We start from the raw sequence: 16,113 nt of genomic DNA on the forward strand, positions 1-16,113 counted from the left end.
TAGTATGTTAAATATAGTTTAAGTGATCTGATTCTTTTTTCTTATATGTTGGGCAGTGAAATTTGGTAAAATATGAGCTATAGTTACTAAACATGACAAATAAACCTAGAAAAGCCCACGAGAAAGAAAAATCACACATCACATTTTCATATACGTGGAAAACAATCAAACTATTTATTATAGTTATAAATTATGTCTGCCTGTACTGGTCACAGTGAGAGTTTACCTGGGGTGCTTTAGTCAGTAGAAGAGCTACTTCTGGGTTGTTGTGTTCTCTGGCCTGGTCCAAAGCTGTTAGACCTGCCTGCAGACACCCAGAGATACAAATCAAGACAGACAAAACATGAGTCCACCTTCAGCTGGTCACAGTTTCCTCTCCATTCCATGCAGACCGGATGTTTTCCCTGGCTTGTGGTAAGCAAATTATTAACTTATTTTCTATCACTGTGAACTTAGCAACCTGTTAGTATTGATGGGATATTTTAATGTACAATCTGAACCTTCACACATTTCGGGGTGGCTGTAGCTCAGGCGGTAAAGCAGGTCAACCCTAAGTTGCTCTCCGATGATCCATTGGAGTATGAATATGTGTGAATGTTAGTACGCACTTCTGCAAGTGCTTGTATGAATGGGTGCTCCAGAAGAGTAGAAAAGCGCTATATAAGAATCAGTCCATTTAACATTTCATTATATGAAATGACATCTCCAAAAAAGGTATAATGACTTGTAATGCGATTAGAGAATTTCCAGCTACTGATGGTCAATTGCTCAAATGCTTTTCAAGGTGCTACCTGCTGCTTCTACAAAGAAATGGTGAATAGCACAGCTTTGAGTTAAAAGCAAGAAGCAGGGACTGGCAGCAAGCTGATGGAGGAAGTGGATGCATTGTGAGACCCTATCCCAAGTCAACCCACTACAATTTCTTAAGACAACTCCTTTTTCAGTTATTTTGACAAGTGAGTGGAAGGAGAAATGATGTAGTCATAGATGTTAATTCCTGTTAGAATTTATCATATTTAATATGGATCTGACATCATTATCAATATGTCTGCCTTTAAAAAAATACTGGCACTCGCCAGTGCTAATCCACAGCCTCCTGTTAGGCATACCTATGGTTTCAATTTCAAAATTCTATGCTGGCTTGTTGTCAACTCATGGCAGTCACAAGATTTTCAGAAAACTTGACCTCTGACCTTGAGGTTGAGTCCCCTGAGATTCTAACTTGTGACAGACAAAGACAATAATGAGGAGCTGACTAAAATGTGATCCAACAAGGACATATTAGTGGCTGGATATAGTTGGAGAAATACACAAATTAGAAAAACTGAGCCATTCCTTGAGGACTAAAGCAGGAACTCATAGAAAATCATAGGCCAACCTCAACTCAAGACATTTTTTATAAATTTCTATAAAACTCGTGAACATTTTAGACAACAGAAAGTGCCACTTATAACTACTATGGTTTTTCAATGTGCTAAAATTAAAGACATGCTTCTCCTGAGTCTACAGAGACACTCACATTGTTGTTGATGCGACTGTCTGCTCCAGCCTCCAGCAGCAGGCGTATCGCCTTCTTATGATTCAGTGTAGCTGCCACATGTAGCGGAGTGTCTCCAGCCTGTGTGCATCACACACAGACATGCACATGAATATGAAACAAATACATCAATATTAAAAACAAAGGAGAAAGGAGTGCTTCCTGGATTTAAATTGTGTCTCTTTGAGGTGCTCTTTGGAAGGGATAAATAGGCTAAATCATCAAAGAACAATCCTTCTCAAATAAATGCACCGTGCATTTATTTGAGAAGGATTGTTCTTTGATGATGTTTGACATAAAAAAGGTCTGTTAGGTAATGTTAATATAAGTTTAACCTTAACTTGAAGATCTCAAACAGATGCCAGTTCTTTATTATTGTGGTCTATTAAACAATGCAATTACTAATCCAATTCCAAAAAAGTTGGGATCCTGTGTAAAATGTAAATAGCAACAAAATGCTATGATTTACAAATCATAAAACAGTATTTTATTTACAAGAGAACATAAAAAGCATACTGATTATTAACTATGAGCTATATACCTGAATAAAAAGGTTATTTCAGTTAACTTCTTCATTTATTAATTTTGATCTTAATATGACTCAGTCAACATAATATCCTCACTCCTCCATGTTAATCTTACCTTATATGATGTATATAATCTCATCCTTAACATGCAAATCCCCACCTTATATGGTTCATTTAATCTACTAGTTATAATTTCATTATATATTTTTACAAGTTCAACTAATATGATATATGTAATCATGTGGAAAAATGTGTCTCCCTTTCCATGAATCACTGCCTTATCATGGAGGAGGGGTTATATTGTTGGGGGGCTTTGCTGCCTACTGGTAGGGTCTCCCATGGAAAATTGGTCCAGGGTGAGGAACCAGACAAAGGGCGATTCAGAAGACCTTGCCAGTACAAGATCAAGGGAACAGCTAAACCCCTTCTCAGGATAGGGTTACTGGGACCCCGCCATGGAGCCTAGCCTGGGAAGGGTACCCGAGGGCAAGCACCTGGTGACCAGGCTTTGGCCTATGGAGCCTGGCCGAGAGCAGCCCAAAGAAGGGACATGGAACGACCTTCCTGTAGACCCAGCACCCACAGAAGGCACTGTGTGCCAGTTGTCAGCCAAGGGCAGAGACCCTGGTGGACCAATTCCAGGTACCGATGCTAGCGCTGGGGACATGGAATGTGGGGAAGGAAACTAAACTACTGCATAAGGCTAAATATAGTTGGGCTCAACTCAATGCACAGCTTGGGCTCTTGAACCAGTCCGGAGTTGCCCTTGGTGAGAGGCAGCAGGCTAGGGTGGGCATCCTGGGATCCCCTTGGCTTGCTGCCTGTATGTTGGTTTTTTGTTTTTTTTCCCGGTGGTAGAGAGGGACTGTTCCCTGTGCCTTTGTGTCAGGGAACTATTCCTAACTGTTGTCTGCACTTATGCACCAAACGGCAGTTAAGAGTACCCTAACACTCTGTTGTCCCAGTGTCAGACACTCATGTGGGGATTTAGGGCCGTACCTCTAGTAGTGTTTTCCATCTTCAAGAAGGTGGACTGGAGGGTGTCCTCCAACCCTCTGTGAACACACTCCCTGGGGAAAATCTATGCCAGGGTGGTGGAAAGGAGAGTCCATCTGTTAGTTGAACCTCAGATACAGGAGGAACAATGCGGTTTTCGTCCGGGCTGCGGAACACTGGACCTAGCCTCTTAAGGATATTTCAGGGTGGGTGGGAGTTTGCTCAACCAGTCTACATGTGTTTTGTGGGAGTATTCTATGGGAGGTGCTTCGGGTGTATGGGGTGTCTAGCTTGATGTTATGAGCCATTTGGTCCTTATAGAACCACTGCAAGAGCTTCATTCACATTGCAAATCATGCTCTGCACCGGAGGGTTCGAGTTAGGGTTCAGGACCGGCCAGTGGAGCACCTTTGGCTCGGGCAAACCAGGACCAGACGGCAGTGCTGTGACCTCTTGCCTGTATTCCTGATGCTGGGGTTGCACAGGGCACACAGCTTGCGGTGCTAGAGCCTGAAGGACACCCATTATCTGAGCCCGCATCAGAACCCAAGGCTGCCAGGCAGCCCCCACCAGCACCTGAATTTGAGCCTGAATCAGCAAGTCCTGCATCAGCAGAATTCAACCCCCAAAAATCAGTACTTGTTGGCCTCAAGCAACCAGAACCTGCGTCCGAGGTTTCCACATCACCAGAGTCCGAGGCCCTCTGACGCCAGCCAAAATAGTCACTTGTAGTGCATTCATAAATGATTTAAGTTTGTCATGAAAAACTTCACTAGGTTAATAAGAAACTGTATTAAAAGTAATCATCAGCACTTAGGAACCAAATTATGCCTGACTGGTCAGGTTGTATTCCTAGGTTTGCGTGTCTGCAATAAGTGGGGCTTAGAATAAAAATATTAACACACTTTATGTCAAATACAGGAATAAACTTGTTCTTTCTGTTGAGTGCATGTATACAGCACCAACTATAAAGTCAAGGCACTTTTTATTATATGGTAAAGACCCTATGATATTACAAAGAGAACTCCAACTATCAGAAAAACAAGCACTTGATTATAGTGGATAGAAAGAGCTACTAAAAAAACTTCTATAATTCAAACGTGATTTTTTTCACATTACAGGAAAAAAGTTCCAATTAATTTTTCATCAAGTAGCTTTTACCAGAAAAATGCCCCAGTCAGTCCACAACTCACCAAATTCTTCTCTGACACAGAGCAATATGCTCCCAGCAAGATACGAATCACAGCCAGATGATTGTAGCGGGCCGCCACATGTAGACAGGTATCACCTGCCTGCAAGAAATAATCACTGGTAAATAATTTTACAGCATTCACATTCCTCAGGTCAAGGTAGTAAATCTCCCCAAACACAGTGTAAGAGATTTACTACCTTCACTCTCAAAGCAGATACCACACATAGCCTAGGACTCTGTGTGGGGGACCACGTTATCGATGCTGTCCAGCACTTGAATGTTGCTGACAGTATTCAACTTTTTTTTTAAAAGAAGAAAAAACAAGTTCATTTGTTTTTGAAGCTCAAACAATCAAGGTTTGGAAATATATAACAATATTACAAATAGTATATTATGAATAATAATATAACACAGAGCACAGTATGTAGGGCACGCAGCACACACACAAATATAATCCTATTATAAATAATAATATAACACATTAACACATTAAGATTAACTTAAGGCATCTATGAGTCATTAAAGGCATTACCATGCAATAAATGAATCAACTCTGGCCCTGCTGTTGTGACAATTCTTGCCTTCTCTGTACCTAACAAATGCACTGTCTGAAAAAGATCAGATCTTTAAGAACAAAAGAGGTCGTATATATTTTTCTTTCAAGTTTATATTTTTTAAATTCAAACTCAAAATAATAATCAGCAGTAGTGATTGTTTTATTATTATTTTACTATTCTATAATTATGGTGCACTTGGATGCTTACAACACAGAGTGTGAACTTTGCTAGGATTTTAAAATCAGTACCATTTATTTGCATGAAAGTTATATCAATAAATATTAATACATGAAGATTGGAAAATTTTTCCACTATACTTTTTTATAGTTTACTATATCTGCTGATGTGTTAATAATGAAGAAAAACGACAACAAGTAAAGTCACACAAATAAAGTGCATTTTGCGATGATGAGCATTGAGCTTTGGAGGTTCAGCAGAACACAGTGATTAAGTACATGTCACGTCGGTGTGTGGAGAGAGGGAGGAGAGAGGACCCAAAAACAGGACTTGCAGGCTTATGAAGGCTGTGGACGGTGTTTATTGTGAAGACAGGATAAACAGAATATGAGACGACTGACTGAATGACTGGCTGGCAGAATTGAACTGAACTTACCTGACAACACACAACTGATGATGACAAGACAAGGAACTTAGGGAAATTTAGGGCTTAAATACACAAGTTGATGATGATGATAAGAGACAGGAGAGTACACAGCTGAACTAAATCGAACTAATGACACATGGGAAGTAGCACCAAACATAATGCACTAAGGCTACGTTCACACTGCAGGTCTTAATGCTCAATTCCGATTTTTTGATCAAATCCATTTTTTTTGTCTGCTCGTTCACACTACAAATAAAATGTGACAGCAAACGCACTCTAGTGTGAACCCTCAAAGCGGCCCGCATGCGCAAAAGAAGACGTCACACACAACGCCTCTGTTTAGACCCAGACCAAACAGTATTGTTTGACTGATGGCCCTTAATATAAAGACTTGTTTCAGACTTTACATTTCCCAATTTTGCTTTAAGTTATAAAGTTATTTTGTTATTTATATATGGCCTAATAATTATCCTTATTGCTGTTTTAGAGAGGAGTGGTGCTTCAAAGGATAGCTGCAGATTTCTGTTAGAGTCTGCAGATTGTACAGTACAAATAAAATGTTCACGTTTCTCCAACGCTGTCTTCCCAACAGTTTCACTGGATGGCCAGGAAGCGTTCTCGGGCGCTTTTTCGCGCGCTGATAATTGGCGTCTGTCTTGTGTCAGTGACGTAAAAGACGAATTTAATGCGACATGACCATTCAAACAGCAGTCGCTTTCTAAAACATCAGATATGTATCGGATTCAGTACCACACACGAAAGTGACCTGGGTCGGATTTGAAAATATCGGATTTGTGCTGTTCACACTGTCATACCATGATCAGATATTGGTCGCATAGGATCAGAAAAGTCGAATTTGATGCGCTTTCGTCTGCAATGTGCACGTAGCCAAAGACAGAGGCTAACACAATAAAACAGGACTCAAATGGAAAAAAAACAGTCTCAAAGTACAAAGTGAAAACACTGGGTCAACGAACCAGAAACCCTGACAGTACAAGATCTGCATACAAATTAAGAACACCAAACACCTGACAAACTATCTTTTTCTCACACTTCACTGCCAGAGTGGATATTAGGGTTCCATAGCCTGCCAAATTTAATCTCTGAACAGGAACAACTACCAGACACTTGCAAATGCACATAACTTACATGATTTTTGCTGTCAGGTCTGGATCCACCCAATAACAGAACCTTGGTGCTCTGAGCATGACCATTCTGACATGCAAGGTGGAGAGGTGTATTTCCTGCCTGCAAACAGGAGCAGAGAGAGTATGACATTTACTGGTGTTCCCTGGAGATACTTTTGTTGCAGTGACATATACCATATATTTATATCGTCTTTTTCAGGAAGAAGTATTACAGTATAAAAACTGACTCACAGTCCTCAAGCATTCACAGACTGGCTGTATTGACAAAATTTTAAATAACACAGACAAAAACTAAACACATTTTTTACCAGCGTCTTTAGTAGAAAATGTCTTAATCTATTTTTTTTCCAAGTATAGATTATAGCCCCAGTTTTCTTTATTGCCTAAAGCCTAGTTTTTAATTTCAACGATCAAGCATATCTTTCACACTTTAAGATTTTTGTTATATTTGGTTAACTACAACAATGTTGATTAGAACTTTCAGCTAATGTATTCAGTGCTCTGATCTCAGGTTAAGTCTAGGTTCACCTTGTTTTTGGTATAAACATTGGCTCCAGCTTTCACCAGCAATTTCACAGATTGAGTGAAGCCATGCCAGGACACCTCATGGAGAGCAGTATTGCCATCCTGACAGAAGACAAAAAGGCAAATGAACAACAAACAGATTGATGTTTACAACTCTGTCAACTCAAACTGAAGAGAAGCTTAATTTTATCAAGTTTCAATTTTATTCAATTAAATTTTAGTTATGCAGTACCAAATCACAACAACAGTCACCCCTAAACAATATAAGAGTAGACCTACTAACATAAGGCTACTAACAAAGCAGCAACCACCAAATACCTGCACAGAGTAAGCCAAGTCCAGAGGAGTCAGCTGAACGAGAAGAACAACATCCAGGCAATCAACACCTACATGCTGCTAGCACATTGCTGCTGGGTTAATAAGGTGGCCAAAGAAGGAGATAGAAGCCACTGACAAGAAATTTCCTTATCATGCATGGAGGGTTTCAACTAATGGTGCAACGGATCACGGTTGATCCGTAATCCAAACCGATCTCACTCCACGGTTCGGCACGCACCTGATCCGAAGATTCGAAAAAGAAGAAAAAAATATGTGTATGGTGCGCGTGGTCAGTCTGTCAAGCGATAGCTATGGCCAGCGATAGCTATGGCCGCCAGCGATAGCTATGGCCGCCAGCGATAGCTATGGCCAGCGCTAGCTATGGCCAGCGCTAGCGGTCCAAGTGGAGGAGCAGAGGAGTTTGCTGTATTTAAGCAGCCCTTTGCTGCCCAATCTGACCAGGCTAAAGCTATTACAAAAGCTATTGGGGTGTTTAGCTGCAGACGGTAGGCTGTACTCTGTTGTGCAAAACAAGGGTTTAAACTAGTCAACGTGTTAGTTAACGCATTGACGCCGTGCAGCCCCACGCACAGGAAGATCCGCGGTAACTAGTTAACGGAGATTTGCCGCGTCAATGCAGTTATGGCATTAATGTCATTTTAACGAGATTTACGCTATTTACGCTACACTATGATGAACGTGCTTGAGCCACGCTATGACATTCCGTTGCGCGTCCACTTCAGTGACAAGATCAGTCCAAGCATGTATGAGCAGGAAAAGTTTAAAGTTATGGCTGAACTGTCCCAGGCATCTTCTGTTGCCCAAAATACAAATGGGTGGCTCTCCAGGGCAACGGAAAGCTACGTGACCATGACCGCTCATTATATCACAGCGGAGTGGTAGATAGAAAGCCCTGTACTGCCCTATATTGCATCTTAATTTGTTTTTATATAATTGCGTGGAATGATTCTTGAGTTGAATGTTTTTTAATAGGCAAAAAATACTTAAATAAGTCTTCTTTTTTTTCTGCTGATCCGAAAATTGATCCGATCTGTGAGGAAAAAAACGTGATCCGATCCGAACTGTGAGACTTTTCATCAGTTGCACCACTAGTTTCAACCCAAGTCCAGCACCATTAGACTGTATGCTAAATGGAAAGAAAGAAGATTTTCAGAACCACTATCCAGAATGAAACAACACAAATCCATTAGAAAGAGTACATCAGAAAGATGAACACAACAGATAACGTGCATATTGACTATCTCAGGCAGCAGAAACACAAGAAAGAAAAGGGGCAAGAAGAGGAACCATCATGGAAGGACAGGCCCCTGGACAGCATGTACCAGCAGTAGATAAAAGAAGTGGCTGATATTGGAGGTCTCTTCTGCCAAAACCCATTTTGGTTGTGTCCACCATTGTTAAAACTTGCTTTGTGGGGGAATTTTCAGATTTCTGGAATTTTGTCTCTAACCTTATATAAAACATCTCAAGGTGACTGTTGTTGTGAATTGCAATTATACATTATACAAAATGTACTAAACGGAAACTAAAAAGTCTGAAAGTAGGAAGCAAAAAAGTAATTTAACAGTAAATATGAAGACAGTCAACTTTTTTAAATACTGCTTTGCAGCTTGTTAATATTAAAATACTAAACTCATGACTACAGAACAGGTTAAAAAATATATAAATATTTGAAAATATTTATGCACAGAACAAAGCCACTGTATATTTGTTTATTCAGTCTCCAAATTGTGACCATTTAAGTTTATGACTTGATGTGTAGTTCTATAGAAAAACCAAAAGCAAAAAAGTCCAGTTGTAAAGAGGTTCACAGAAAGGAGTTTATTAAATATGAATCTGAAATTATACTAAATGATCATACCTTGTCCTGTCTGTCCAGTGCGCAGCTTTCCTGGATCAGAGCATTGATAATGTCACTGTTTCCCACCACTGCTGCTCTATGTAATGCCGTCTGTTCTCCCTGTCAACAGAAATATAAAGACACAGAACTGACTACTAACACATGGTAACAACACAACACTGATTAACTGTAAAGTGTTTGAGAATCTTGTTACCCCAATTTGCAGTCCTTGCAATGATTCACACACCTCATTCAAATCTATTATTTGAATTTTGTTCAAAGCAATAGGAACTCATATCATTTTAAAATAACAAAACAAGATCATCAGATTTGAAAAATTAACATGCAACCCAGACCCATGAGGGAGGGAGGGATGGATGGCAAGATGGATGAATGGGCGGTCCGTCCATTCATCGTCATCCGTCAATGGATGAAAAGCACGACACATCAGCTATGAACACCATGCAACTGAAATGGAAGACATACCCCATTCCATCAGCTCTGCTTGTTTTACCTTGGGCGTGCAATTGGTTTATTGGCTTTACCATGAGGACTCTACGTGCCTATTACGGAGCCTTCAGTCAATACCCTACCTCCATATGTGTACCCATTGCATTGGGCACTATTGCTACATGCTATGTGGGGTGAGAAGATAAAACAGCTAGCAAAAACCCGGGATCCACTAGCTCCTCCTCATTTTCAGAAATCTGGCACTGCTTAGCAATTTTGTTACTCCAACAGGACTTGATTCACAATTTTTAAAGTTACGATATATTTATATCTCTAGATATTTATATATATATACACTACTAGTCAAAAGTTTGGAAACACCTCAGGGCTCTAGAGTGCGACCAATTTGGTCGCAAATGCGACCAAATTTTTCAGTGGTGCGACTAAAAATAAATATTTGGTCGCACAGGTGCGACCAACTGTTCCGGTAACAAAAAAAAAATCTCTGTAACTCTCCGTGTGGTCAACAACAGACACACATTATGCCCCTATCGTGGACTAAACCAATCAGAGATAGTCAGGGGCGGGACCTCTCTGATTGGCCGTGGTCCAGTTGAAAGTGCAGGTGGAAGAGAGAGGTGAGTAGCTTGAATAAAGCGATATCAATTCATTAACGGATTCCACACAAAGACCCAAACACGGAGCGGACCCAACACATCAGAATCAGCTTCGTCTTTCTCGGCTTTCTCACCCGACGGCCTGAACACGGACACGCTGTCGGAGCTTAGCGATTCTTCGGGTCCGCGCTGTGTTTACGTCTTTTTGCGCTGATTCTGAGCTGCAGGTTTTGCCTCTCTCCAACCAAAATTCACCGAGCCTGCAGCAAAAGAAGCAGCAAACTGCGCTTCACATTTGATCAATGTCGTCATGAATTCCCTCTGACTTTTGCTGTTTTGCTTCCACCACGATAAAAATCACACTTCCTGCACAGCTCTCTCTCTCTCTGTACTTCAGGAACAGTTTCCCGTCTCAAATCTGTTTTCTGCATTATTCATTCGCTTATTACCCACCAGTCTAGAGTTGTTTACAGCGCTTTTTCTTTTTTCACTTAAATGACCTCGGACAAGAAAGCCTAATTTCTGCTGTTCAATACTGAAGAAATTTAAATTTCTTAAAATTACCGTATTTTCACGACCATAAGACTCACCGTACTAAAAGGCGCAGTCTCAGTTATGTGTGCCATTACTGTATTTAACACACACATAAGGCGCACCTGATTATAGGGCGCATACAAGTATGCGTGTTTAAAAATAAAGCGGGAGCAAAACTGAGTTAGGTACTCACATTTTTATTACCGGTAATTGTCATCATCATCAGCATACAAACATACAAGTATGCGTATTTAAAAATGAAGCGGGAGCAAAACTGAGTTTGGTACTCACATTTTTATTACCGGTAATTGTCATCAATCAAACCCATCGAAGTCCTCATCCTCTGTGTCTGAATTGAACAGCTGCGCTAAATCTCCATCAAACATGCCAGGTTCACTTTCTTCACTGTCAGAGTCACTTTCCGTGCCGTGCGGCTCCTCGGAAATGATGCCGGCTTTTGCGAAAGCTCGAACAACAGTGCCAGCAGACATGTTAGCCCAAGCATCTACAATCCATTCGCAAATTGTGGCGTAACTCGCCCGGCGCTGCCTTCTACTCTTAGTGAAACTGTGGTCTCCATCGGTCATCCATCGCTCCCACGCCGCTCGCAGCCTTACTTTGAACGGGCGGTTCACACCGATGTCCAGCGGCTGGAGTTCCTTTGTCAGGCCTCCTGAATGACAGCAAGCTCACAGTTCATTTGTTTCACTAGCTTTTTCACATTGGCTGTGAGATGGGCACGCATAGAGTCACAGATCAACAGCGATGGTGATGCGTGGAAAAAACCACCTGGTCTCCTTACATACACCTCCCTCAGCCACTCTTTCATCATTTCCTCATCCATCCAGCCCTTCTCATTTGCCTTAATGATGATTCCTACTGGAAACTTCTCTTTAGGCAAAGTCTTTCTCTTAAAAATCACCATAGGCGGCAGTTTCTGTCCATTAGCATGGCAGCCAAGCACAACAGTAAAAGAAGACTTTTCGTGCCCCGTTGTGCGTATCGCTACCGTGCTGGTCCCCTGCTTCTCCACAGTGTGACTCACCGGGATGTCGAAAGTGAGCGGCACCTCGTCCATGTTAGTGATGTGGCTGGGCTGGATGTGTTTGTCGGCGATGTGTTTGCTGCAGTAGGAGCGGAAGATGGCCAGCTTTTCCTTATAATCCGCTGGAAGTTGCTGCGCTACCGTAGTCCTGGTCCGGATGGAAAAATGGCACCGTTTCATAAAACGAAAGCACCAAGACGGACCTCCTCGGAAATGTTCAATTTTCATTTCTTCTGCTAGCGAAACTGCTTTTAGTCGAATGGTGAAGTCGAAACGCTTCTCCCGCTCGTTCTTTGCTCGATGATCCACCGCTCGAGTCTTTCCTCCAACTCGGGCCACCTCGCCTTATGTCCGCGGAAACTCAGCTGCGTCTTCTTGACCTGTCGGAGCTTGTTTTCTAGCTTCCTCCACTTGCGAACCATCGATTCATTAATCTTAAATTCTCTCGCGGCTGCTCGATTTCCATGTTCCTCCGCGTAGCTGATGGCCTTCAATTTAAACTGTGCTTCATAAGCGTGTCTCTTTGCCATTTTCAGGGTTGTTAAAACAACGATGTTCCACATAATGCACATACCTGACCTTTTATACAGGTATGTGCGATTGTCCCGGTATATACGATCAACGCCCACACTTCACCCTTTAGCGTTCTCATGGTGTTCTCTACTACGTCCTCCTTACAACACACAGGGCGCACTGCACTATAGGGCGCGCCGCACTTTTTAAAGAAAATCTAAGGCTTTTATGTGCGCCTTATAGTTGCGAAAATACGGTATGCAAAATTGCAGAATATTTTTAAGGTTATCTGCTATAAAAAGCCAGACCAGGAAAATCTCCTTCATGTTTTCCTGTGTTTTATTCTCAGTTACTTTCACACAAAGGCATCTGCTGTGATTTTCACAATTCTGATGAAGTCTCATGTGTATCAGTACTGATAAATGATCAGAATTATAATATTTCTGACTGTCTGAGGCTAAATTGAATCAAATCAGGACTTTGAGAACCGGAATTGAATGGATTATAGAAATCAGTGATGATACTCAGCCCTAGTGAGCAGCCTAGGCCTGAGAGAAGTGGATGTACTGTAGCTGTGGGTAATAAGAAAAGATGAAAAGAACTATTGATAACTTTTTTGTTAAGTTAAGGCCTGATCTGTCTGAAATTCATAGCCAGTGCTCTGACACGGTGCCATCAATATTTGAATGCTGAAAAAGCACAGTGTATCCAGAAAACACATTATATGCTGCAGTAAATGCACTGCCCAAGTGTCCCCTCTCCCCACGGCCTTTCAGCAGCAGACAGCAGCAAACAGGTCGTCAGAGGAGGCCAAGATGATGATTAAGTTTTTAACATTTTCTACAATATTGACAAAGCACTTTAAGCACAAGTTTGTTAGTTAATAATTTAGAAATTAATATTGTCTGTATGGACTTCCCCCCCCCCAAAGAAAGTGCACATGTAAAACTGCGGTGTTAAGCGATGCGGTTGAAAAATTTGAGTGCGCCTAACTTTTGTGCCGGTACGCCTAAATTTTTAAAGTTAGGCGTACCGGTGCGCCCATGTCAAAAAGTTAGTCTAGAGCCCTGCACCTTCATTTAATGGTTTTCCTTATTTTTACCAATTTCTACATTGTAGACACATACTGAAGGTATCAAATATATGAAACAAGATATATGGAATTAACTCTCATCACTCCATTCAAACCACCTACATCTCATCTCCAGCACCAGTGTCTAGACTCCAGGGGGTCCTGCTCTAATCCCCTTCACAGCTGGGGTTCTGTTCTGACAGGACGGGCCAACAGAGTTTAACTGCCAAACATTTATCTGTATTTTGTTAATCAATAAATCATATTCATTCTTTCTAATGATCTGTCCTTATTGAAGGTCAGTCCATCCAGAAAATTGCTAAAACTTTCAATGTGTCCCGACGTGCAGTCGCAAAAACCATCATGCGCTATAACGAAACTGGCTAACATTAGGATCGCCCCAGGAAAGGAAGACCAAGAGTCACTTTTGATGGTGAGGATAAATTCATCTGAGTCACCAGCCTGAGAAATTGCAAGTTAACAGCACTGGAGAGGCAGTGTTGCCAACTTAGCGACTTTGTCGCTATATTTAACGAGTTTTCAGACCCCTTAGTGACTTTTCTTCTAAAAAAAAGTCGCTAAAAAAAGACGTGAAAGTGCGTATCGCTTTTACTCTCAACAAGCAGCGGGTGCTGTAATGCAGTCAGTTCTTCTTTTACTCTTTTACTCTTATGCTGTTTTGTGGATCACAAGGTTTAAAACTACTTAGAAAAGAATAGAATTCAACTTTATTGTCATTGCACATGCACAGGTACAGGGCAACGAAATGCAGTTTGCATCCATCCAGAAGTGCTTTAGTGATATAGATATATTACAATATATATTAGCAATAATATAGATATGTGAGTATATTACAGAAATGGGTCTATTATGGTATGTTATAATGTACACGGTATGAAGTATGTTGTGAATATTCTATAACTATAAGTATGTACAGGCTGTAGTGAGTACAAGCTATGTACAGGCTATGAACAGGATATAAATATGAAAAACTATACAGAATATGAAATAAATAACTTTACAGAATCTGAGATACACAGCTATACAGAAATGGGAACTATGCAAGTTGTAAACAGTTGTAGGATTAAAAATTATCGAATGTACAGAACGATTAATTACACAGAGCTATACAGTAGTGCAGTTAAGATAAGTGAGGGTGTAGATAGTTTCTACAGAGGCTATATAAAGTGCTAGTGGTTGTGAGTGGTGGTTCAGTCCATGTTATCATTGTGTGTTTGAGGGTACAGTTGTCCATTGTGGGTGTGTGTATGTTCAGTCCATGAGTTTAACGTGGGTCAGATGTCAGGAGGCAGAGTTCAGGAGTCTGACAGCTGTGGGGAAGAAGCTGTTCCGGTACCTGGTGGTCTTAGTCCGGAGGCTCCTGTGGCGCCTCCCAGAGGGCAGGAGGGTGAAGAGTCCATGTGATGGGTGACTGGGGTCTTTGATGATTTTCCCAGCCCTTTTCAGACACCGCTTCCTGTAGATGTCTTTTATGGCAGGAAGTGGTGCTCCGGCGATGCGCTGGGCAGTTTTCACGACCCTCTGCAACGCCTTCCGGTCCGAGGCAGAGCAGTTCCCATACCAGACTGTTATACAGTTGGTCAGGATGCTCTCGATGGTGCAACAATAGAAGTTCACCAGGATGTCTGAGGACAGGTGGTTCTTCCTCAGAGTCCTCAAGAAGAAGAGGCGCTGGTGAGCCTTCTTGACCAGCTTGGAGCAGTTGGTCGTCCAGGTGAGATCCTCGGAGATGTGGACTCCCAGGAACTTGAAGCTGCTCACACGCTCCACAGCCGTCCCCTTAATGTGGATGGGTGGATGTGGGTCAGCATTCCTCCTGTAGTCCACGATGAGCTCCTTGGTCTTCTCGGTGTTAAGCAGCAGGTTGTTTCTGTCGCACCACTCAGCCAGATGATCCACCTCCTCCCTGTAGGCGGCCTCATCGTTGTCACTGATGAGGCCAATCACTGTGGTGTCATCTGCAAACTTAATGATGGTGTTGGAACCATCAGCAGGTCTGCAGTCGTGGGTGAAGAGGGAGTAGAGGAAAGGGCTCATCACACAGCCTTGTGGTACACCGGTGTTCATCGTGATTGTAGATGAGCAGCGGTTATCCAGCCGGACATGTTGGGGGCGGATGGTCAGGAAGTCCAGTAACCATTTGCAGATGAGGGAACTGATGCCCAGGTCTGTCAGTTTCCTGATGAGTTGTGAGGGGTGGATTGTATTGAATGCTGAACTGAAGTCTATAAACAGCATTCTGGCGTAGGTGTTGTTGTTGTCCAGGTGTGAGAGGACAGAGTGCAGTGCGATGGAGACTGCACACACATTTTTATAAACACACACACAAAGTAACTCCACCAGAGTGCCTATTTCGGGTCACTTTTGCCAGTCCAAGCCCGGGTAAAGGAGCAGGGTTGGAATTGTGACATTAAAAAAAACAACAATTGCTAAAAGAAATTTAATTTGTAGTTCTAAATAAACTCTAAATGCATTTAGGACATTTTTTACTCACTTTATGTCTCTTCCACGATGTTATTTCTCTCTCCAACAACATAGGTTACAATTAGATTAGCATGACCAATTATGCAAATTAGGCGATGACGTCATTTAGCGA

General features: G+C 41.8%; 1 protein-coding gene across 5 annotated transcripts in view; it reads right to left on the bottom strand.

The window, feature by feature from the left end:
* ankrd6b (ankyrin repeat domain 6b) overlaps positions 1–16,113 on the bottom strand; it is a 71,592-nt gene that overhangs the window by 12,854 nt on the left and 42,625 nt on the right. For all 5 annotated transcript variants that reach the window (XM_082505306.1, XM_082505308.1, XM_082505307.1 and 2 more), the window contains 6 exons: positions 9,287–9,385; positions 7,090–7,188; positions 6,563–6,661; positions 4,254–4,352; positions 1,520–1,618; positions 227–304 (listed from right to left, as the gene is read on the bottom strand). In XM_082505306.1, the coding sequence (XP_082361432.1) occupies positions 227–304; positions 1,520–1,618; positions 4,254–4,352; positions 6,563–6,661; positions 7,090–7,188; positions 9,287–9,385 (573 nt within the window). The remainder of the gene's footprint in view (positions 1–226; positions 305–1,519; positions 1,619–4,253; positions 4,353–6,562; positions 6,662–7,089; positions 7,189–9,286; positions 9,386–16,113) is intronic.

Source organism: Aulonocara stuartgranti (assembly GCF_965226115.1).
Source record: "Aulonocara stuartgranti genome assembly, chromosome: 15".
Classification (NCBI taxonomy): domain Eukaryota; kingdom Metazoa; phylum Chordata; class Actinopteri; order Cichliformes; family Cichlidae; genus Aulonocara; species Aulonocara stuartgranti.